General features: G+C 50.1%; 1 protein-coding gene and 1 long non-coding RNA gene across 16 annotated transcripts in view; one reads left to right on the forward strand and one right to left on the reverse strand.

The window, feature by feature from the left end:
- Positions 1-22,135, forward strand: part of LOC107157149 (myosin phosphatase Rho interacting protein) — a 145,176-nt gene that overhangs the window by 68,070 nt on the left and 54,971 nt on the right. For 13 of the 15 annotated variants that reach the window (XM_048795925.1, XM_048795913.1, XM_048795921.1 and 10 more), the window contains exons 4-5: positions 16,152-16,303; positions 20,777-20,861. In XM_048795925.1, coding sequence (XP_048651882.1) covers positions 16,152-16,303; positions 20,777-20,861 — 237 coding nt within the window. Of the gene's footprint in view, positions 1-16,151; positions 16,304-17,225; positions 17,556-20,776; positions 20,862-22,135 lie in introns of those variants that run through there. The other 2 variants (XM_015503453.2, XM_048795961.1) reach the window with 2 other exon arrangements.
- LOC125614137 lies at positions 468-17,489 on the reverse strand. The gene is made up of 4 exons (XR_007344784.1): positions 17,480-17,489; positions 16,572-16,778; positions 2,235-2,239; positions 468-479 (listed from the first exon to the last, which is right to left on the reverse strand). It is a non-coding gene; the product is annotated as an uncharacterized LOC125614137 (long non-coding RNA).

Here is a 22,135-nt window from a genome sequence, read left to right on the forward strand (position 1 = left end):
TGGGTAGAGAAGGAGTCAGACAGCAGCTGGGCACTGTTGAGACTGTTCTGTACCTGACATTTGGGCACAAAGCCCATCCCCCAGGGGCTTGAGGTTCTCAGTTCCAGGTCCGTTTCCTTCTCCAAAGGGTTGGGGGCTGGCTGGTGCATCCTGAGCCAGGTGGTCCTGTTACAGGAATGCCTGGGTGAGAACCAGCATATCTCCCTGGAGAATGGTGTCCCTGTGGTGAAAGGTGGGGCTCAGGGCCATGGCCTGGCCTGCACTCAGGGGGACTTGATGCACAAGGCCCAGCTATCCCCAAGGAGCCCTTGCTGGAGACCGCTCATCACCTTCCCATGCCATCTTTGTCTGAGACCTGGAAGGCACTGAAAGCACATTACTTCCTGATTCCTCGCAAGCTCAGTCTAGAGTTCCTCTCTCAGATGGTTTGGAGTTGTGAAAAACATATCCAGAGTTTCTTCCCAAGGGGTGATTGGAGTCTTTTAGACATCCATCTTGTGTTGATCTGGCCAGTCCTGCCCGTGGTGACCCCAGGCCTGCTGGTGTTGGGGCCAAGCTATGGCCCATGGTTTATAAATGATAGGCAGAAAGAAACGTGTGAGAGCCACGGGGTGTACCTGTGCTCGCGTGAGTCAGTAGGTGCTCTGCTTTAGCCAGGTGCTTGCTCTGAGCAGAAGCCTAAGGAGCCAGCCCCACAGGGCAGGGCCCACAGCCCTGCTCATTACAGCAGGGCCACCTGAGGTGCAGCCTTCCTGGGCTTTGTCCCCTTTCATCACAGAGATATGCAGCCCTGGCCACATCTCCTTACCTCACATATTTCTGAAAAGGTCACTGTCCTCTGGGTGGTGCAGCCTGGCACAGCCTCTACCTCTCCCTGTTTCCCAGGTTCTCAGTGCTGTGCCTTTGGGGAGGGCTGCCATCCTCCAGCTCTACTCCCACCACGCCCCATTCATTCCTCAGGCTTATTGAGGGTTTCATTTTCCTTTGTTACATTGGCAGAGACTTGGGGGTGCTGGCTGAAGCCCCTTGTGAAATCCTCTTTCCATGACGTCTGTCCCCACTGCCCACCAGTTCTCCACAGCTGTGTTCTGTCTCCACTCTCCCTCCATCTTTGTGTTCATCGGGTCCTCTAGGGCCTAGCCAAAAAGTGTGAGTGAATTAGTCCAGCTGGATGGCCAGCCTGGGACAGAAAGTCAGCCACTAGACAGCGGAGAGCAGGGCTGCCATAGAAGCAAAGAGAGATTACAGTCTCCCTTTGAGGCAGGGCTTCCAACCTCAGCTGGGTGCTAAAAGCACTAGCCTCCACCCCATTCCAGGAAATTTAAGTCAGAGTCTCTGAGCATGGGAACTCTATTTTTGATTCTTCCAGGGTGATTATATTATTTTGAAAAGTTGGGAGTCATTGCATTCAACTTTAAAACCTTCCAGTATAAGACGACTTGCCATCTTCCCTAGCCTTGGGGTGTTCTGGTACCAGTGCATGATAGCCTAGTACTTAGGGGGGCAGGAAGGGTGCTGAGGATGGCTCTGGGTGGCTCGGGCCCCTCACCACTGCATTGCTTCCTCGTCCTGCCGTAGCAAACAGTAGCTTGTTTTCTCCCTAGATCTACCTGACAGCCTTTGGGCAGAAAAGCAGTTAAACCGTGTGGAAGGGCAGCACTCTCTCCCTCCCAGGCTAAGGCAGATTTAGAGACCAGAGGCTGGAGGCCAGATGAACCAGGATACACAAGGCCAGGCTCAGCAGCAGCACACCACCCCTGGCCCACCCGCCTGCCAGTCTCCGCCTGCCTTCAGGATGGCTCTCCTCCCACTTGCCCTAGTTTGCAAACAACTGAGACTGCTCAGGCTGGAAAGGCAACTGTAGCCAAGGGGTGTCTTTAATCTTCTCCGCTCCCTGCCCCTCCTATGTTCTCTTCTTTCATCCTCTAGTTTTCTCCATTCCTAATCCAGACATGCCTTGGAAAGATTTTTTAAAAACCATGCCAGAGATATAAAATATGCAGACAATAATATTGTACCTACTGCTGAACTCTTAAGTACTAGGAATGGTGGCAGGTTCTTCTCCAGGAGTTGACCCGAAGAGATTCTAACTAGTCGTGTAAAAGGAAGTGTATACCTTGGAAATAAGCTGTATGCAGTCTGAAGGCAAAGAGGCAGTATGTGAGCCCTGCACCGAAAGTGTACAGCCCTGTCCCACAGGGATGCTGGTGAACACTTCTGAAACCTCCATGCACTCAGACTGGAACTGAGCAGTTAAGCAAATGGATAGCAGCTGTTGGAGTAGGAGGGCACAGGTAAACAGGAAGAAGGCTAGAATGATCCATGTGGTAGAGGGTTAAAGTTAGACACCTCAGTATGTTTAGCTGGGTGCAGACTAGATGCAGAGTAGAGATCCACAACGATATGTATACAGAGGGAGCTATTGGTGCTGATGTATGTGCTCGGCTCACAATACCCCCGTATTTCCTTGTTGAGCTGAGAAGGCCTGGAAGCTGAAACACATCCACCACCCAGACCTTGGTTTCTAATGCCACTCTCCAGAGAAGGAACCAGGGCTCCATGGGGAATTGGCTGATGTAGGGCTGAGCCAGGAAATGTAAATGGAGCACATTGTCAGACTTCTGAGAGTGAGGTAGTACTTTGAGACTACACATGTGCACATGGAAAATAAATACCCACAAGTCGATGTAAGTAAAGGATTGAATCAGAAATAAATGAAGGAGAATAGGCAAAATGCCCTCTGCAGAAGAATCCCAAGTAATTCATGCAGACACGTTCCCCTTAAGGAAGTGGCACGGCACTCCCTGCTCCTCACCCGTGGGCTATTTGTAGTGACTTCCTTCCAGGGAGCATGGGAAGGGGTGGGGGCCACACGCTGGATACGTGGGTACCACCACCCCAGCCAGGTGCCCAAAGTCGTCATCAACAGTAATGTCCTAGACCCAGTGGGATGGAGTGGGCATCTTACCTCTGTGGTGTCCCACCCTGAAGCCCATAGCCACAGACCAGTTGTGAGAAAAACCTCACACATACCCAGACCAAAACATTCTACCAAAGGCCCTACCAACACTTCTTACAACTAGGAAGGTCATCAAAACAAGGGGCCTGAGAAACCACTTCAGCCAAAAGTGGCCTAAGGGGATAGGACAACTAAATGGGATGTGGTCTTGGAACAGGAAAAGGACACCAGGACTGAGGAGACCAGAACACGGCGTGCTGAGCAGGTCCAGGCTTCAGTCAATTCAGTGTTGGCTGGCCACTCGTGACAGATACCCTTCACAGATAGCCGTGAAGGGTGTTAGTGACAAGGTAAAGTGGGTGAGGGGTATGTAGGAGCTCGTCGTATTCTCTTCACAACTTTTCTATAAATCTAAATTAAAAAGTTAAAAAAAATGTACTGCAGAGTCTTGGGGAAAGAGGAAGCTGCTCACTGCTGGGAAGGACGGGGAGATGAGACGCCAGTCGGGGTGCCCTTGTCAGGAGAGCTTGGGTAGGTGTCCAGGGCGAGGACACAACCAGGGGCTTTTCCTCCACTGCCCACTCATCCAGGAGCCATTTTCTGCCTCTGTACCAGGAGGCCCGGTGGTAGGCGCCTTGGGAGAACATGCACTAGGAGTGCCAGTGGGGGATTAGGCTGGGGTCCTTCTCAGGACCACGTGTTCTTTAGCCACAAGATTCTTAGACTCCGGCACAAGAAGACAGCAGGAAGAGACACAGGAGTCGAGGGCTGTGGGCTGTTTTGTCACTGCTTGTAGCACAGCCTGCCTTGTTTGTTTGCCTTGCTCGACGCCAGGCTGAAAGGTCAGACTCGGGGGTTGACGGGGGGCATACCAGGTCTTCTGTCATTTTGATTCATTGCTGTATTCCCAGTGCTAGGACAGGGCCAGCACCCATCAGGTGCCTGAAGAATACACTGGCCCTGGCAGCCCAATTCACTCATGACCTGCTGCTTTGCATTTTGAGTGGTTTCTCATTGTCTCTAGTGGAAATGATGCCTCCTCGCTGTTGTGGGGACAGAACACCCGTTTATTGTAAGCCCCTTGATAAACACACTTCATCCATCTTTCCACTCTTCTGCTCTTGATGCTCAGCTCCTCCTGGGACTTCCCGGGACAAGTCCAGCCCTTACACTTTGAGCAGCCTTAAAATACTTGGACTCTGTGCCTGGCCTCCTTCCCTTGTGCTCCCAATGGGCTGTGTTCCCACCTTTACTTTAGTGCTTATCTGACTGTGCGGTGATGGCCATGAACACCCTCTCTTCTCCGTGGTACCACGAACAGCCTTCGGTGGGTGCCATGTCTCACTCACTACTGTGGCTCCCAGGCTTAGCTTCCAGTAGATGCTTGTGGAGTTAGTGATCTGGGAACAGGAGCTATCAGCTACAGGCCCAGATGCCAGTTAGATAGGTGGTTACTTAGATCCTTCAGATCTTCAAGGCCAGCTGTTGAAGACCTTGTGATGGAGGGCCATTTTGCAGCCAGAGGAAGTTGAGTGTTTCTGCTGATGAGGAGACTGGGCTTCTTTAGGAGCCAAGCTGAGGAAACAGACCTGCATGCCAACCTGTGCCAGTCCTGCTCAGCTCAGAGGACTTGGGTCTCTGTTGGGCATGTGTTTGTGTGGGGTTTGCACCTGGGATCTTCCTAGGACAATGGCTTTTCTGCCAACTGCTACCCCACCTGGAGCTGAGGTTGCAAATGTGGAGGGATCGGAGGGTGGAGGCCATGCCCTTGTGTGTCTTCTGTTCTGTAGCTACTGTGGAAGACCACCGGCAGTGAGTGAGCCAGACTCCATTGTCTTCCCTGCCTCCGCTCTGTCTGTAGGATGACCATTTCCACACAAGAAGCATGCAGGCCTAAAAGAGGCATTTTGTCCCTGTCCTTGCTGTCTCTACTCTCACTGTATTTGTTGTTGTTATTCCCAATTTGGGAATCAGAGTTGGCCTAGACACTTGGTTGTGTGTGTGTGTGTGTGTTCATGTTCAAATATACATCACAAAATTCACCATTTTAATAATTTTTAATTGCATAGTTTAGTGTCATTCAGTACACACACAGTACTGTGCAGCCACCACCATTGTCTGTCTCCAAAGCTTCATCTTCCCCAAAAGAAACTCTCCCCATTACACACTAAATTCCCCTCTTCTCCCCCAAGTGCCTGGCAACCGTGAGTCTTCTTTCTGTCTCTATGAATTTGACTACCTTAGGTACCTCATAAGAGTGAAATCATCTAGTGTTTGTCCTTTTGTGACTGGCTTATTTCATTCAAGGTTCATTCATATTGTGGCACATGTCAGAATTTCGTTCCCTTTCGTGGCTGAATACCATTCCACATTTTGTTTATATTCGCATTAGAGGACATTTTGGTTGCTTCCACTTCTTGGCTATTGTGAATAATGCTACTGTGAAAATGGTATACAAATATCTTTTTTAAAATATTTATTATTTAGAAGTAATTGGACACAATACCTTTATTTTATTTATTTATTTATTTTTATGTGGTGCTGAGGATGGAACCCAGGTTTCACATGTGCTAGACAAACACTCTACCGCTGAGCCACACCCCCAGCCCTACAAATATCTTTTTAAGTTCTTGCTTTCAGTTCTTCTGGGGATAAACCTACAAGTATATCACCCAATGTAAAAACGTCATTCTGAATTGTATTCAGATGCACTGATGATATGGTAAGTCCATGTTTAGTTTCCTGAGGAACCTCCATACTGTTTCCCACAGCAGCCGTACCATTATGCATTCCCCTAAGTGATACATGGAGGTTCCAGTTTCTCCACATCCTCGGCAGCATTTGTTGTTTTCTGATTTATTTATTTACTTTTTAACTTACCACTGTCCTAGTGGATGTGCTGCGGTATTTCTCACTGTGGTTTTGATTGGCATTTTCCTAATGACTAAAGATGTCAGGTTTCTTTGTAGGCTTGTTGGCTGTTGGTCTTTCTTCTTTGGAGAAATGTTCATTCAAGTCTCTGCCCATTTTTAATTGTTGTTGTTGTTGCTGCTGCTGCTGATTTTAGGACTTCTCTGTATTCTGGATATTGTTAATGCTGTGTCAGATAGATGATTTGTTTGGTCTTGCCTTCATGTTTTCACTTTTGTGATAGTGTCTTTAGATGCTCTGAGGTTTTTATATTTGGTGAAGTCCAATTTAGTTTGTCTTTCTCTTTGCTCCAAATATATCTGAACAATTGCTGCCAGACCCAGTATTAGGAAACCTTTGCCCTTGGTCCTCGACTCAGCACATCGTAGCTTTTCTCCTTATGCTGTGGCTTCAGGATCGCAGGTGCTGTAGTGAGAGCGTGGTTCTGGCAGGGCCTTTTAGGCAGCCATTGTGTCAAATGGGCGAGGCGGATGGAAGATCTCCCGCTTCTGGTTTACGGAGGAAGGTGGCCCTTGACTGGTGGGAGGATTGGCTGAGAGCCGGCTCTGGCCACTTGGTGGGTTCCTTGGGCGTCTTGCTCCCTAGCCAGTAGGCCAGGCTCACACAGCAGGTGTGAGAAGGAACTTCTTGGTCTTGGCAACAAGTGAGAAAGATCCTTGTTGTTTTCTCCCTAGCAAAAATCAGTTTAGCCGGTCTAACAAATGCTCCCCGCCCCTACAGAAGCCCCTAGTGGGTTATCCCCTCAAGTACCCCACAAAGTCCCCAGACCACTTCAGCGTGCAGGGTGCAGGCTTCACCCGCCTCTGCAGGCCAGAGTACGGACTGCACTGCACCAGGGGCTCTCTGTCCTGCCAGGATCAGCACATGTGTCACATTTTAGAGACCCCTAATCTGTGGAGACTTCGGATGCCTCTAAAGCCCACATGGCTGTGGGTGAGGCCAGAGCAGGTCTTAAAGGGGAGCCTCCCAGGAGTAGGAGCAGCTGCTCCCATGAGTAGGGCAGTCACCTGGGGTCAGATCCCAGTAGCTTGTGAGTTAGGTCCTTGGTGGTTTTAGTCATACTGCTGGGGTCCCTGCCTGTTCTGTGGTAGAGGCCACATGCTGTCATGGAACTGAAATCTCGGTTTCCTTGTCTGGACCTTACTGCACCAGTGGAGTGTCTGCGGGCCTGGACTGGATGTCAGTGTTCTTTCCCATGGGAGCATGAGAGGAGCTGCGCAGGCTTCTCCAGGAGTGAGCCTGCTGGCTGTCGCACTCTGACTCTTTTCTGTTATCTGTACAGTAATTTGTTTTAAGTGTGCCAGCCCATTGTCTTAGAACTTTCACAGGGTTGTACAACCATCGCTGCATCTTTAGTCTTCGTCACCTCCAAAAGAAACTCTACATTATTAGCTCTCCCTGCAGTCCTGCCCCCCACCCTAGCAAACCACCCACCCGTCTGCGTTCTGTCTTTGTCAATCAGCCTGTCCGGGGCATTTCCTGTATATGGAGTAAGCAGCATCACCGCACTCACCTCTTGCCTTTCAACTTGACCCTCTGCTAATTACAGTGGAGTTCTGGCCAACACCTGGATGGTGGCTGCAGACCAGCTCCATGGCCTTGGTAGCCCGGGTGCTGAGGTGGAAAGGCTGTGGGGCCTGTTTTGTCTGGTCTTTGCACATGTGTTATCCTGTCAACCCTTATAACACAGGCTTTGGTACAGATTTTTGTTCCTAATTTGTAAAGAAGACATTTATTTGCACGTAAAATATTTATGATGTTTATAAGTAAAACACATGTTTCAGTGGTGCTGGGACAACTGGTTATCCATATGTAGGAGAATGAAAGTAGACCCTTATCTCTCAGCTTGCACAAACATCAACTCAAAAAGGCTCAAAGACCTTGGAATTAGACCAGAAACCATGCAACTCCTAGAAGAAAACACAGGGTCAACACTCCAACTTTTAGGCACAGGTGATGATTTTCTCAATAGGACCCCTGAAGCTCAGGAAATGATGCCAAGAGTTAGTAAATAGGACAACATGAAATTAAAAAGCTTCTGTACAGCAAAGGAAACAATTAGGAATGTGCAGAGAGACCCACAGAATGGGAGAATATTTTTGCTAGCTACTCTTCTGACAGAGGATTAATATCTAGAATATATAAAGAGCTCAAAAGCTTTTCACCAAAAAATCGAATAACCCAATTAGTAAATGGGCAAACTAAACAGATACTTCTCAAAAGAAGATACAAATGGCCAACAAAAACATGAAGAAATATTCAACATCATTAGCAATTAGGAAAGTACCAATCAAAACTACTCTGAAATCTTATCTCATACCTGTTAGAATGGTAGCCATCAAGAGTATAAGTAATAATAAATGCTAGAGAGGATGGGGAGAAAAAGGATCACTTCTACACTGTTGGTGGGATTGTAAGTTAGTAAAACCACTATAGAAATCAGTATGGAGGCACCTTAAAACACTAGGCATGAACCTACCCTACGACCCAGGCATACCACTTCTTAGTATTCACCCTAAAGAATCACGGGCGTCTTACTACAGTGATACATGCATACCCACGTTTATAGCACCACATTCCTAATAGCCAAACTGTGGAACCAGCCTAGGGGGTCCATCAACAGATGAATGGATAGAGAAACTGGTATATACAATGGAGCTTTGTTGAGTCATAAGTAAAAATGAAATCATAGCGTTTGCAGGAAATTGAATGGAACTAGACACCAACATGTTAAGCAAAATAAGTCAGACTCAGAAGGTTAAGGGTTGTATGTTCTCATGTGGAAACTAGAGAGGAAAAAAGAAAACAAAGGTGGGGGCAAGTCTTCTAAAAATCAAAGGGAGATCAGTAGAGGAAAAGGACCAAGGGGTGAGAGGTGGGGTGGGGGCAGGCGGCAATGTGGGGAGTGATATTGGTCAAATTATACTGTAATATTGTTTGCACATACAAATATATGACAACAAGTCCCATAAATATGTACAACTATAATGTATCAATTAAAAATGAGGGAAAATGTTTATATTGTAAATCTATCCCATAAATCCAGTGGAGTTTGAAAGTTTGTTTGTTCAAGTATCATCCAAAAATATTCACCAAAGTTCATTTTGGGAGGTGCCAAGCTAGATAGATAGTGGTGAATAAAATTGATTCTATCTAGGACTTTCCAGTCTAGTGTGGAGAACAGGTGGGTGACCCATAGCCAGGGGCTATGCACAAGCCTGCCCTTTAAAGAATACAGGGTAACCACACAGGAGGTTAGGGACTTCGGTGGGCATCTCTGACAGGGGCAGCATTGAGGAGGCTGGCCTGTTCAGCCAGTTTCTGTGGACCTCTCAGGCCAGTGAGGTAGTCCGAGAGGTGAAGTGGGCTAGTGGCAGAGCTTCAGATACAGGGAGAGCAGTGCTGGGAAGCTGTTGAGAGAGGTGGCCTGGCCAGATCTCTACTCATGACAGAGAGCTCTGGGTTGGCCTGATCCTGGACTCATCCATGGAGCAGTACAGAGGTGCAGAGCCCAGGCCTCCTGCTGTGCACAGGAGCCCAAAGCTGCCTTGGCCTGCCAAGCTCCCACAGCCTCTCCCAGGACCCCAGCTTTAAGGCCTGCCTGCCACTTACCGTCCTGTCCCCAGTTCAGATTGGTTGGCAGCAGAATGACTGCCTGGTGGGTGGTTGGAAGAAAGGTGCAGCACTCAGAGCTGGTCTGCACGTGCCTGGAGCTAGTTGGGAGGACAGCTGGCGACGTGATGCTGGTGTACAGAGCCCTTTGCTGTCCACTTGGGGTTCCATAAAAGGGCCGGCCCTGCCTCCCCCTGGTCCAGATGTAGCCTTGGAAACTAGGCTCCAGCCTTTTCCAAGGTCAGGTGGGATCTGCAGGACACGTGTAGAGAGTATGTGGGTTGCTCCTAGATAAACCCCTGGTTTGGCCCCTCATTTTCAAGATGCCTATTCGCCACCTTGTCATAAGCAGCCAGTGGCCAAGGTCTGCACAGAGACTTTGGTTCCCCTCCCCTCTCAGGGGAACAGATTATCTAGTGCCTAGAGCACCATCAATCCCCCAGGGCCTGCCTCCCTGTCCTGAAGTGGGAGACCAAACACCCAAGACTCTTCTTCCTTCCTCCTGAGACAGGTTGTTAAGGGAAACCCCTGACTACATTCTTGCCCTGGTACGATGTGTGTGGGAATGCGCCAGGAGCCAGGAGGAGCAGCATGCAGGGCCAGCCAAGCCCCCTTTACTTGACAGTCCCTTGGGTTTCATCGCAACTGTACAGGTGTGGGTTGTGTGTATCATATGTGTTGGGGGGGGGCGGTACACATAAGATAAAATTCACCATTTTAGCCAATGTAAAGTGGTGATTTTATATATTCATAATGTTTTACAACATCACTCCTGTCTAATTTCAAAACCTTTTCATCGCCCCACATGGAAACCACATACACAATAAGTCACTCTTCATCTCCCAGTCCCCCCTTATATCTTTGCAGTTATTGATTTTCTTCCTGTCTTTCTTCATGTGTTTTCTCATTCTGAATGTTTCATCAAAATGCAGTTGTATTAAACTGCCTTGTCCTTTTGCAACTGACTCATTTCCCTCAGTGTCATGTGTCCAAGATTCACTCATGTTCCAGTGTGTGTCAGTGTTCCATTCTTTTTATGGGTGAATAATATTCCATTGTATGGCTGTATCTCATTATTTTTTTTAATCCATGGTGGGCATTTGGGTAGTTTCCACCTTTTGACTATTATGAATAATGCTTCTGTGAGCATTTTTGTTAGAATAGCTGTCAGTTCTTTAGGGTGTATACCTAGGGTATACACTTAGGAGTGGCATTGCCGTGTGTGTTAGCTTTCTGTTACAGTAATAAACTACCTGAGATAATCAGCTGTGAGCCTGTTTTCCTTCACCATATGAAAGGGCGTATGGGGGACAGCATATGTGATTCCTGCTGTGTCTCAAGTAGGAGAATCTTGTGGTTCTGTGACAGCAGCTATCTGAAGGCCACCCTGAGTGCCCCTCCCTGTGGTTTCTCTCCCCTGCTTCTCTCTTTTTTCTCTCTGGTTCGACTGGTACATCTCTTTTTCAGGAATAAGCAAAACTAGGTGAAGCTAGGCCTCTTAGGAGGCCTGGGTTGCTCACCTTTGGAGGTGCAGAACTAGGGCAGGGAGCTCAGTGGAGCTGGCTTCTTGCTGACAGCGTCAGAAACAGGCGTTCCCTCTGCCTGAATTTGGGTTACAGCCTAGATACTTGCCCTTGCTCTTGGAGCACAAGGTTTGGACCCAGCCTGAACATTTTCTTCTGTCTTCTAAGGGCTGAGAATACAGATGGGTGTGTCCTGCTCCTAGACAGAGGCAGCAGGGGAGGGAAGAGGCACTGGCCAGAATCATGGGCTGTCTTGGAACACTTGGTTGAATCTGCTCCAGCTTTTTCTTTGTAGGAGAGTGACTGCGTGCAGAGTAGCAAAGGGGCTACTTTAGAGCCAGGAGCCTGAATTTGAATTCTGACGTGGCTACCTCTGAGCACTGTGACCTTGGATGAGTTATTTAGCTACTTGGTGGCCTACTTCCCCTCTGAAGTGTTCACCTGTTCTATCTCAAAGAATAAACTAAGAGACAAAGGCACAGGGAAAGCAAGGCTTTAATGATGGTCTTGCAAGATCTAGTATTTAGGTGAGCAGGCACACCCAGGGGAGTTACAGTCAGCATTTTATACCCTAATGCGCAAATGCTCTCCCCTGATTCCTCACTGGCTGAGTACTGGGGGGGTGTAGTCATCCCAAACATTGCCTAGGTTCTTCTGCCTTCTGTTGGGTTATTTAAAGAAATATACCTTTGTTGTCCCCACCTCCCTTTGTTCTCTGTGGCAGGAAAGTCTTCTTGGATTGAGAGCATCTTGCAGTTTCTCTCTCTGTTGGCTAGGCAGGCCCAGCACCTTCCCTCTCGCCTCCTGTTGGTCAAAGGGCTGTGAATTTTTCACATTCAAATGTTACCTGCTTGTAACTTTCCACTCTGTTCTCCCCTTCTGCTGCTTTGCTTACATTCCAATTTTACATTTATAAGCTAAATACTGTACTCTGAAAATGGGCCACCCGATTTTGTTTCTCTTTTTTTAAGAGAGAGAGAGAGAAGAGAGAGAGAAGAGAGAGAGAATTTTAATATTTATTTTTCATTTTTCGGCGGACACAACATCTTTGTTTGTATGTGGTGCTGAGGATCGAACCCCTGGCCGCACGCATGCCAGGCGAGCGTGCTACCGCTTGAGCCACATCCCCAGCCCCCCGATTTTGTTTCTCACGTGTAGGATTCAGATGACTGTGGTGCCTGCCCCATGGGGTCATGAGAGTGTTCAGTGGGAGGATGCAGGGACAGGGCTTGGACCAGGGCCACGTTCAGGCGAGTGGCCTTGTTGCCAGTAGTACTACTGTAACACTGGTACTTGTGAAGGCAGGCACAGTGGCACATATCTGTAATCCCAGCAGCTCAGGAGGGTGAGGCAGGGGGAATCATGAGTTTAAAGCCAGACTCAGCAACTTAGCAAGGCCCTAAGTAACTCAGGGAGACCCTGTCTCTAAACAAAATATTAAAAAGGGCTGGGGATGTGGCTCAGTGATTAAATGCCCCTGGGTTCAATCTGCAGTACCCACCTGCCATCCCCCCACACACCCCACCCACACACTCCCCCCACCCTCACCCCACACACAAAGCATTGGTGCTTGCTTCCTTAGGCAGTGCTGTTGGGACTTGGAAGGAACTATTTTCTTAGCAGGTTGACAGTTATACATACCCCGACCTGTTGTCCAAGAGCACTAGTTGGAAGCACAGCATAAATAAAGTCTTAAAAGTTAATGCCAGATCCTTAATGGTGCTGAAGGGAATGTCAAATGGCACAGCCACTTTGGGAAATAGTCTAGAAGTTTCACAAAGAGTTAAACAGTTCCCATATGATCCAGCAATTTCACTCCTAGGTTTCCACCCAAGAGAAATGAAAGCATATGTTCACATGAATACTCGTATGTAAACATGCATAACAGCATTGTTCACAACAGCCCCAAAGTGGAAACAAACCCAGGTGTCCATCAACAGGTGACCAGACAAAATGTGGTAAATCCACAGAATGGGCTGTTATTCAGCCCTAAAAAGGAGTGAAATACTGACACATGCTGCATTTTAGATGGTCCTTCAAAGTATGCTAAATGAAGAAACAGACACAAAGGTTGCATTGTATGACTCCATCTACATGGAGTATCCAGAATAAGTAAGTCTGCAGAGACAGAAAGCCGATTAGTGGTGTGGGGGTTTAGAGGGAAGTGAGTTCTATTGGCCAGGTTTTTTAGGGGGGGTGATGAGAATGTTCCACATGTAATTAATTGTTAGCATGACATGAACATGCTAAAAACCATTGGATTTGTGCTCTGTAAATTGGTAAATTGTGTGATATGTGAATTATATCTCAGTAATGCTGCAATTAAAAAGAAAAATTAGGGCTGGGGCTGGGGCTCAGTGGCATAGTGCTTGCCTAGCATGTGTGAGGTGCTGGGTTCTATTCTCAGCACCACATATTAATAAATAAAATAAAGGTTGGTTGACAAATAAAAAAATATTTTTTAAAAAAAGTTAATACCAGGGTTAACTAAGAATGAGATCATCTAATTTTGGCAGCAAGTTTCTTTCTACCTCATTGGAAGCTCCATGAGTGTATTGGGCTCTGAATCACAGCTGTCCCCTATTCCTTGACATTCCCTCTGTTTTCCCCGTTGCTGCATATGTAATAGGATCAGGTGACTGCCTCACAGTAATATTGAAGGGGCCGTGAAGGACATTGTAATTGTGGGATCTGGCACATAGGTCACAAATGAGCATCAGTTTCCTTCAGTTCTGGCCTGTCTTTGCTTTCTTTTTCTCTCCTAAAACCCCTTTGGGAAGGAGATAGAGCCTCCATTTCACACATGAGGAAGCTGAGGCCCCAGTGAGGAGGAGGAGAAGCTGTGGGCATTACTTCTTACTTGGTTGGTGAGGCAGAGACCCATGACTGTGTCCAGCTGCAAGGCAAGATCTATGGCTGGTGGCCCAGTACTCAGTGGAAACAGTTTCTGTGCCAGAGAGGAGAGCAGGCCTTTGATGACAATGAGTAGTTTGGTGACACTGAATCCTGGAATAGTTGTCAGAAGTAGGCCCAGTGGGTGATCCCTTGAGAAGAAAATATTAGAATTTTTGCTGATGTTTTATCATCTCTATTTATCTTTTTATATCTATTTATCACGTTATATCTTATTATCTATTGGTGCTGTGGCGCACATCTGTACCTTTCCAAGTGCACATTCTGTCAACATTTTAAGACCCCTGGGCCAAGGGTTGGGTTGGTAATCCAGGACCAGGAAGAAATGGGGCCCTGGAAAAGACTCTGCAGTCCCCTCCCTCTGTGATCACTCGTGGCTCATGCACAGTTTTGTCATTTGGTCTCTACTCTGGGTCCAGGAGAAGCATATGCTTCTGTGTGGGGAAGTCCAACTCCAAGCAGCTTAGAGGAGCACCTCAGAAAAGGCCTAGGGATTAGACTTTTGTAGAGTAGGATAAGGGGCTGGGGCTAGAGAGAGAGGGTAGAAAAGGTCAAGAACCCTCTCCAGCCAGAAGGCTGTGGGGACTTGGATCCAGGCAAGATGGACTTGGAGACCACTGCCCTCAACTGCTGCTTTGTTGTAGGACAGCCCCACCTGGCTCCCATTGCTGGCCCCTCAAGTACCAGCCCACAGTACCTGGAGCTACCCGGCTATGCTAATGAGAGTGCTGGGTGGCTGCTGCTCTTCAACCCCACCCTTGCAGTGCTGAGGCCCTGCACTGTGAACCCCTGCTGAAGGTGTGTCCCACCCAAAGCAGAGGCTCCTGTGAGCCCAGCCTCTGCCCTGCCACCTGCCTTTCTGAGCTAGGCCAGTGGAGCCCATTTAAGCTCAGAGGCCCCACAAGGAAAGGCTTCTTGGAGTTGGGGGCTCACTCTGCAGCCTTGGGAAAGAGACCCAGTGGGGGTAGTATGTGGATCCTAGTGACCATCGGGTCTGCTCCTGCAGCATGCATCAGGGCTGGCTGCTGAGAGAGGTGGCAGTAGTGGCTTACAGGTCTGCCTAGTGGCAGTAACAGGAAGATCACACACAGTCCAGTGGAAGAGGCTTGGGGAGATGGCAGCTAACCTGAGTTTGGCAGATGAAACCAGTGGGTGTGGGGTGGAGTAGGGTGGGGTGGTTGGTCTGAGGTTAGCATGGGTACCACATCTTGCCCTCAGACCAGAACCCTCCCTCAGCTATGAGCAGGGAGCTGGCAGTAAGAACTGATTGGGCTGTCCCCGACTGCCACCATTTGCCTCTTTTTCAAATTGAAGATGCAAATGTTTCCTGCTTCTCCAGGAGTGAAACAAAAGGCAAACCCCAGGGGGCTGCAGAGTCAGCCTGCCCCCCTGTGGCCCCAGGGCTCTAACCCACTGACTGCTTCCCTGTGGGAGCTGGTAGTCCTGGTATGGCGGGAGCCACAGCACCCTGCCCACCTTCCCAAAGCATCTACACATTTGGTGGGGGGAGTCTTAAGACCAAATAAGGGCTGACAGATCACCTCTGGAAAGGCCTGCTTCTCTAGCTGTTGCCTATGTGAATTTTCTTAAAGCCTTCCTTTCCTGTGTTTGGTTTTCTGTCCCCAATTTCAGCTTCTAACAGCTTTTCTGTTTGGGCGGGGGGTGGGGGGGGGGAAGTGTTCTGGATCAGAGCTGGCTGGCAGCCTCTGCAGGCTCCAAGGACTGGGCAGGTGCTGGTGGGCTAGCCCTTACAGGGTGCCCAACTCTGTTCCCCAGCCCCATGGCCAGAGCTTAAGGATATGGCTCTGCTCCAGTCCTCTCCTTGTATCTAAAAATAACCTGGCTATTTTGATCCACCTCCTCTGGAGCTTTCTCTCCTTATTCTCTTGGATCAGCAACCCCTCTGGGACTAAGATCTTGGCTGCCTCTGTACCCCCAGCTGTCTTCACTGAGCTGTCCCTTTCCTGTTCTCCCCCATCCCTGCCCCTTCCTCTGGTGCAAGCCAGGATATTGTTTTCAAGGAGGAAGTAAAGTGCAGCCGGGTGTCCTCTGAGAAAACCTGGCTTGGCCTGCTTCTTCCTGAGTGGGTAAGGGAGGAAGTGGAACTAGGAGGATGGAGGACCAGAATGACCAAGTACTCCAGGATGAGATGCCACCTTGTGCTGCCTCTTTTCTGCTACCTCTTCGTGACTCTGCCTGTCTTGTTCTTTCAGCCCACAACCCTCCCACAGGGCACTATCAACATGAACCAGTGCACAGATGTGGTGGATGGGGAGGGCCGTACTGGCCAGAAGTTCTCCCTGTGCATCCTGACACCTGAGAAGGAGCATTTCATCAGGGCAGAAACCAAGGAAATCATCAACGGGTGAGCACTCAGCAAACAGGAGGGGGCAGTGTGCTCTGCCCCCTGTCAGTGGGCCCTTGCACCAGGCTGGAGTTCAATTCAGCATAAAATGGGCTGTGTGCAATTTTGGCCATGTCAGCATGGCTCTTCCTTAGCTCCCTGTCTCTCTCAGCATTTCAGCATACTGTGCCCACCAGGCCTATATTCCATGTCTCACGTTTTCTATACACTCCACAAGGCTGCCCATGCGTCCTGCAGACTCTGGGATCTCCTCTCCTTGTGGGGCCACCATGTCTTCCTCTGGTCTCTTCACTGGCTTCCCCACCTCCGTTCTCACCACACCCCAACCCTCCTATCACTCAGCCACAAGGCAGCACATTCCCCAAAGCACATCTGCCCCTGTCCTTTTCCTGCCCTAAACCTTGTCACCATAGACGTCCAAGTTGCCTGGTGGACCCTATGAGGCCCTTTATGGCTCTCCGGCCCCGACACACCACTGCCATGTGCCTCAGGTACTGGACTGCACGGTGTTGACCATGCCCTCCCCTAAGTCTGGAAATACTCCTCTTTTCTCTTTTCCTCTAGGCTGAGTGTCAGCCACTCAGAGGAGCACATCATGTGGAGATGCTGGGCTCCATCGCCTGGCTCGGGTAAAAGCTCCAGATGATCCATGTGTATATGTCTTTTGCAGTGATGGCCCTTGAGGGTAGAGGCATATCTTAGTCATGTCCCCAGTGCCTCACATGTAAGCCACTCTGTGCTCCCACTCTAGAGACTGGCTTCTTTGGGTGGAAAGGACAGACAAGCATTTTGCTCATCCTATTCCTCTATGCAGGGTTTAGAGGAAGGCCTGTGAGGTAAAGGATGCCCACGTTTTGAGATAGCTAATAGTCCTGGCAGATGTGCGCTCCATGCCTCTGAGCTCAGGATCTCCTGATCCAGCAGTGGGCATTTGGTACCAGCACTTCGTAGCCTGGGCCATGGTGTAAAACTGCCTGCTCTGTGTGGGTGGGAAGGCTCAGCGTGCGCCTGGCTGGGAGCTTGGGGAGTGGGTCCCAGAAATTCCCACTCATCCTTTAAGGATTAAAGGAGGGAGATGTGTCAGAAGAGGCTTTGGAAGAAAGCAAACCTAGGGAATGGCTGATGGCTGCCCTGCAGGGTAGAAGGAATTGGACATATGAAACCCTTTGGTTTGACAATCGGAAGACTCCTTGGAGCACCACCTTGCTTTAGCATCTCAGCTGCATCTCTGACCCAGGCCTAGAGTAAGGAGGTGAGAGGCTGGGAGCCAAGGGGTGCCCTATGCAGGGAGGCCATCTGTTTGCTGGGGATGAGCTGGAGGAGTACCTTTATGTCTGTCCCTGAGCTTAATCTAGAACCATGGGGCTTAAGGGTATCCAGAGTTTTTGAAGAACCTAGACCTTGCAGTGAGGAGCCTGAGGGCCTAGTGGCAGGGCTGCTATCAGTACTCCTTCTGGGTATGAGTGGCCATCTGCACTTCCTTTTCACACCAGCTGCTGTTGCTGACACTGGCCAGACACACCTGACCAAAATGGATCCCTTAGGGAAACACTCCCTCCTGGCTGTATCTAAGCAGGCTGGGTGACAGGTGAGGCAGAAAGGAGGTCCGGGGTCCCCAGGCAGGCAGGGGAGTATCTGGAGCTGCCTCGGTGATGGTTAGGAAAGGTGATGAAGGTGATGCTTAGCTTTTTGGTGTTTTTGGGGAGTGGGGGTGCTACCGGGAATGGTACTCAGGGGCCCTCAACCACTGAGCCCCATCCCCAGCCCTATTTTGTGTTTTATTTAGAGACAGGGTCTCACTCAGTTGCTTAGCCCCTTGCCGTTGCTGGGGCTGGCTTTGAACCCAGGGTCCTCTTGCCTCAGCCTCCTGAACCACTAGGATTATAGGCATGGCCACCACACCCAGCAATGTGGCAGTTATCGTGGGGTCCTTGCTATATCCCAGACCCCTTTTTCATTTTGCCATCCTCTCCTCTTCCCCTTCTTCTCTTCCTCCCCTCCCCACCTACTGGGAATGAAACTCAGGGTCTTGCACATGCTAATAAGCAAGTGTTCTGCCAGTGAACTACACCCCTGCCTTCTCATTTTATTTTGAGAGAGGGTCTTACTAAGTTGCTTATGCTGGCCTCAAACTTGCTATTCTCCTGCCTCAGCCTCCCAATTGGGATTATAGGTATGTACCACCGTATGCAGCCTCTGTTTTCTGTTAGCATTTATAGGGCCTGCTATTCTCATATAGCATGGATAGACATTGTTTTTAGCAGACCAAAGTATTGGGTGCATGTGGCCTCGGTATCCTGTACATGGTGCTCCGTAGAGCCAAGGCTTGTGCTGTGGCTTGGTGCCATAGCCACAGCCAGAATAGGTCACCCGAGGCTCTTCCTCTCTCATTGTCTGGGTTGGGGTCCTGCTCATTTCTGTCTAGCAGGTAGGTTCTCATGGTGGCAAACTGTCCCTGGCCTCTGTAGTCATTGCTAACAAAGTTCCCCGTAGTGGGTCACCTTAGGGGTGAGTGCCCCTTGCACAGGGAGGATCCTAGGCACCCTGGCTTTGGGGGAGGCCAGCAGAAGTGCCCAGGGACCATTACTAAGGATGTCACAGGGGAGCATAGAAGGAGTGGTAGCTATAAGCTGGGACCTCAGAGGTCTGCAACCTTCTGGCTCTGCCTTAGGCACTCCTAGCCCCTTGAGGATTTCATTTCCTCATTTCTGAAACTAGAGGCTAGATCCGGTGATGGCTTGAACACTGCACAGAATTTTACAAGGACAAAGGAATTGAACAGTGGCTGCCTCTAGCCCAGCCCATGGGCAGTAACACTCAGTTATGAGCTAAAAATATAGACAAACACCTGTGCCATCAGAGACAGGTCAGCAGGTCTCTGTTTCACGGCCCAACGCAGGAAAGGAGACTGCAACTATCTTCAAGATGAGGGCTTCCCCAGGGACCCAAGCTTCACTTTTTGTGTCTTGCTCCTACAACTTGGGGAGCTCACAGTGCTATGGGGGCTGCCCTTTCAGCAGCCATGACAGCTGATATTTCTGCCAGGCACTCCAAGGACCTGTGTCTGCAGAGGACAGTTCCTACAACTTCACCAGACTCTCTGGTCAAGTTTACACACACACTCATGGCCCCAAGTGTGTGGGAGCATAGTGGAATTGCAGAGTCTTCCAAGAGCCCCAAGCTCTGCAGGTGCCAGCCCCTGGGAGGAAGGAATGAATTGGCCACCATGTCCTTGCACTGCACCACCAACTGAATGCAGTTTAAGGAGGCAGGGAAGGGCCTGGTGGTGCACTGGGCATCTTACTCGCTGCTTGGCCCTGCTGTGGCTGGGGTCACATATGCTGAAACAGGTGATGGAAGGTGTCCTCACTTCTCAGATTTCTCACAGGAGCCCAGCGGGAAGTATCTAGTGTTAACTAGATGTTGAGGATATTAACAAAATAAACCAAGTGAAGAAAGAAGAGGGGTGACTTTGGGTGGGTACTTGGGCTGCCCAACTCTAGAAGGCAGAGGCGGGGGAATGAGAGAAGGATAGCAGAGCAAGGGAAAGAAGGGAGGCCAGCCCCCAGCTCCGATGGAGAGTGCAGGTGAGGCGTGCTTGCTGGCTTCCACCCAATGCCACCTCCTCTGAAAGAGCTGTGTGAAGTGTGGCCTTAGCAGCCTGAAAGCCTGGTATATGGAAACTGGAAAGAGAACCACTTACTCCCTCTACCCAGCCCTACAGAGACCAGCAGCCTCAAGGCCATTCAGAAGACTGGGAGGGAGGTTGAATGGGCCAGTCCCAGTGGCCTGGCTCCCAGACAGCCCAGTGGAAGCACTTGTACCTCCTTAGGGACCTGACTCTGATGTACCCTGAGTGCTTAGACCCACGGTGGGGCCTAGTGCTGACACATGAGGAGCCGTGACAGGCAGAGAAGGCTGTAGCAGGCACTAGGGAAGGGGCTGTCTATAAGTACAAGAGAAGACAGGAAAGACAAGACAGGAGCACCTGACCCAGAATGCAGATATGGTTGTGTGACTGGCCGTTGAGGCTGAGTGTCCCAACATGGGGAGGGAAAAAAGCAGTTGTCAGGGTCAGGAAGAAATCATCTGCCTCAGTAGCCCTAAATGGCCTCCAGCTGCTGCCCATCTGTGTACTCCACAAATCCACTCAGAGCAGGCAGTTTGAGAGCTGAGTCTAAGCCGTGGAGATAGGTCCGTGATATGATAGTGATATCCCTTGTGCCTCAAGGCCTGTGGCCAGGGCCTCTGCCAGAGTGGAGCCTGCCTTGTACCCTGAATCTGCTGTGGCCATGGCAGGGGCATCATCTGGACCTGGGCCTGACACAGCCTGTGCTTCTGCCTTGCTCAGTGCCTAGAAGCCTGGCCACTGGATGAGCACCTCCAGGCAGGAGGTACAGTGCCTGCAACCTGGACCACTCCAGCAAGGGTCAGGGTCTTAATCTGGTGGTCTGTCTCCTCTCTTCTCCCCAGGTGGCTAGAGATGCTAATGGTTTATCCCAGGACCAACAAGCAGAACCAGAAGAAGAAAAGGAAAGTAGAGCCACCCACCCCACAGGTAGGCCTTGGGTTTGCCAGGTGACATCCCCTTGGTGGGGCTGAGGCCTGGGAAGGAGGGTTCCTGGAGAAGGGAAGGAAGGATTCGTGCTAGGGCTGAGGCAGTCACACCCTACACACGTTCTGATCCTCTCCATGTTCTGAGGACCACAGTCCACACCATCTTCTCCAAGCCACCAGGACACAGTAGCCTGCTGGCGTGCCCTGGGGCTGCTGCCCAAGGGAGGGTTCCAGCCAGTAGGCAGGTGCCAGTCAACACTGTAGTGTGTGTCCCTCCCCTGATCATCCTGTTGGCCTCTGGGGAGGAAGAGCATGTGCAAGGGTGGCCTGCTGTATGCATTCCTGTACTGCCACAGCCCAGGAGAGGAGACAGCTGTGCAGGCAGCAGGCTGTGCAGTGGGGAGGGAGAGTCCTGGGGTATCCCCACCCAGTGGGAGACTTTCAGGGTCCCCCACCCTGATTCCCATGTGATAAGAGAGGATGGCTGGGCTAGTCTCTCCAGGCCCCTCTCCTCTCCCTCCCTCCCTCCCTCCCTGGCCAGGGCAGGAAGGGCTCTGCACCTCCGTCTCTGATATACTTTCTACATTCCTGGGGCTGGGGGCCGTGAGGTGACCTTTCTGAGCTTTTACTAACTAATTTGCAAAACAGTTCTGTTAGTATCTAATTGCTAGGATGATTGTGGGTACTGAAGGAAACAAAACCCACTGTGGGCACTCAGCAAATACTAATCCCTTCCCCTCTGTGTCAAACAGTTGGCCTCACCAAGTGCTTTTGCTTTTGATGGATCAAGCCTCCAGCTACCACCCTCTCACCTCCACCCCAAGAGTGAGCAGGATGAGATGGGGTCCCTTGGACATTACAAGGCCAGAGGCAGTGGAAATGAAGAGAGCCAGCCTGGGGTGGAGCCTTGCTTCCCTAAGGTTATGAAGTCCTCCCAGGCTGCCTCACTGAGCTGCAGTCAGGGATGGGCAGGAAAGGAGTGATGCACGTGGGCTTGCGGTCCCCTCCCTCACACCCCTTTGACTGCCCTTCAGCCAGTTTGTGCTGAGGTGTCGCATAGGCTCTCCTGACAGCAGGACACAGCCTGAACCCACCCTCCATTGACAGATGTCCAGTCACCATCCTGTAATTCCCCAAAGAGTCCCAGGTGGCACGCAGACATCTCCTGAAAGGAAAAATGCCCCATTAGTCAGGAAAAAAATGCAGTCAGAATGCTTCCTGGAGACCGAGAATGGAGCTTCCTTCTGGAGAATAGTAGTCGACACACAGATCCCC

This window comes from Marmota marmota, unplaced genomic scaffold (assembly GCF_001458135.2).
Source record: "Marmota marmota marmota unplaced genomic scaffold, marMar, whole genome shotgun sequence".
Lineage (NCBI taxonomy): Eukaryota > Metazoa > Chordata > Mammalia > Rodentia > Sciuridae > Marmota > Marmota marmota.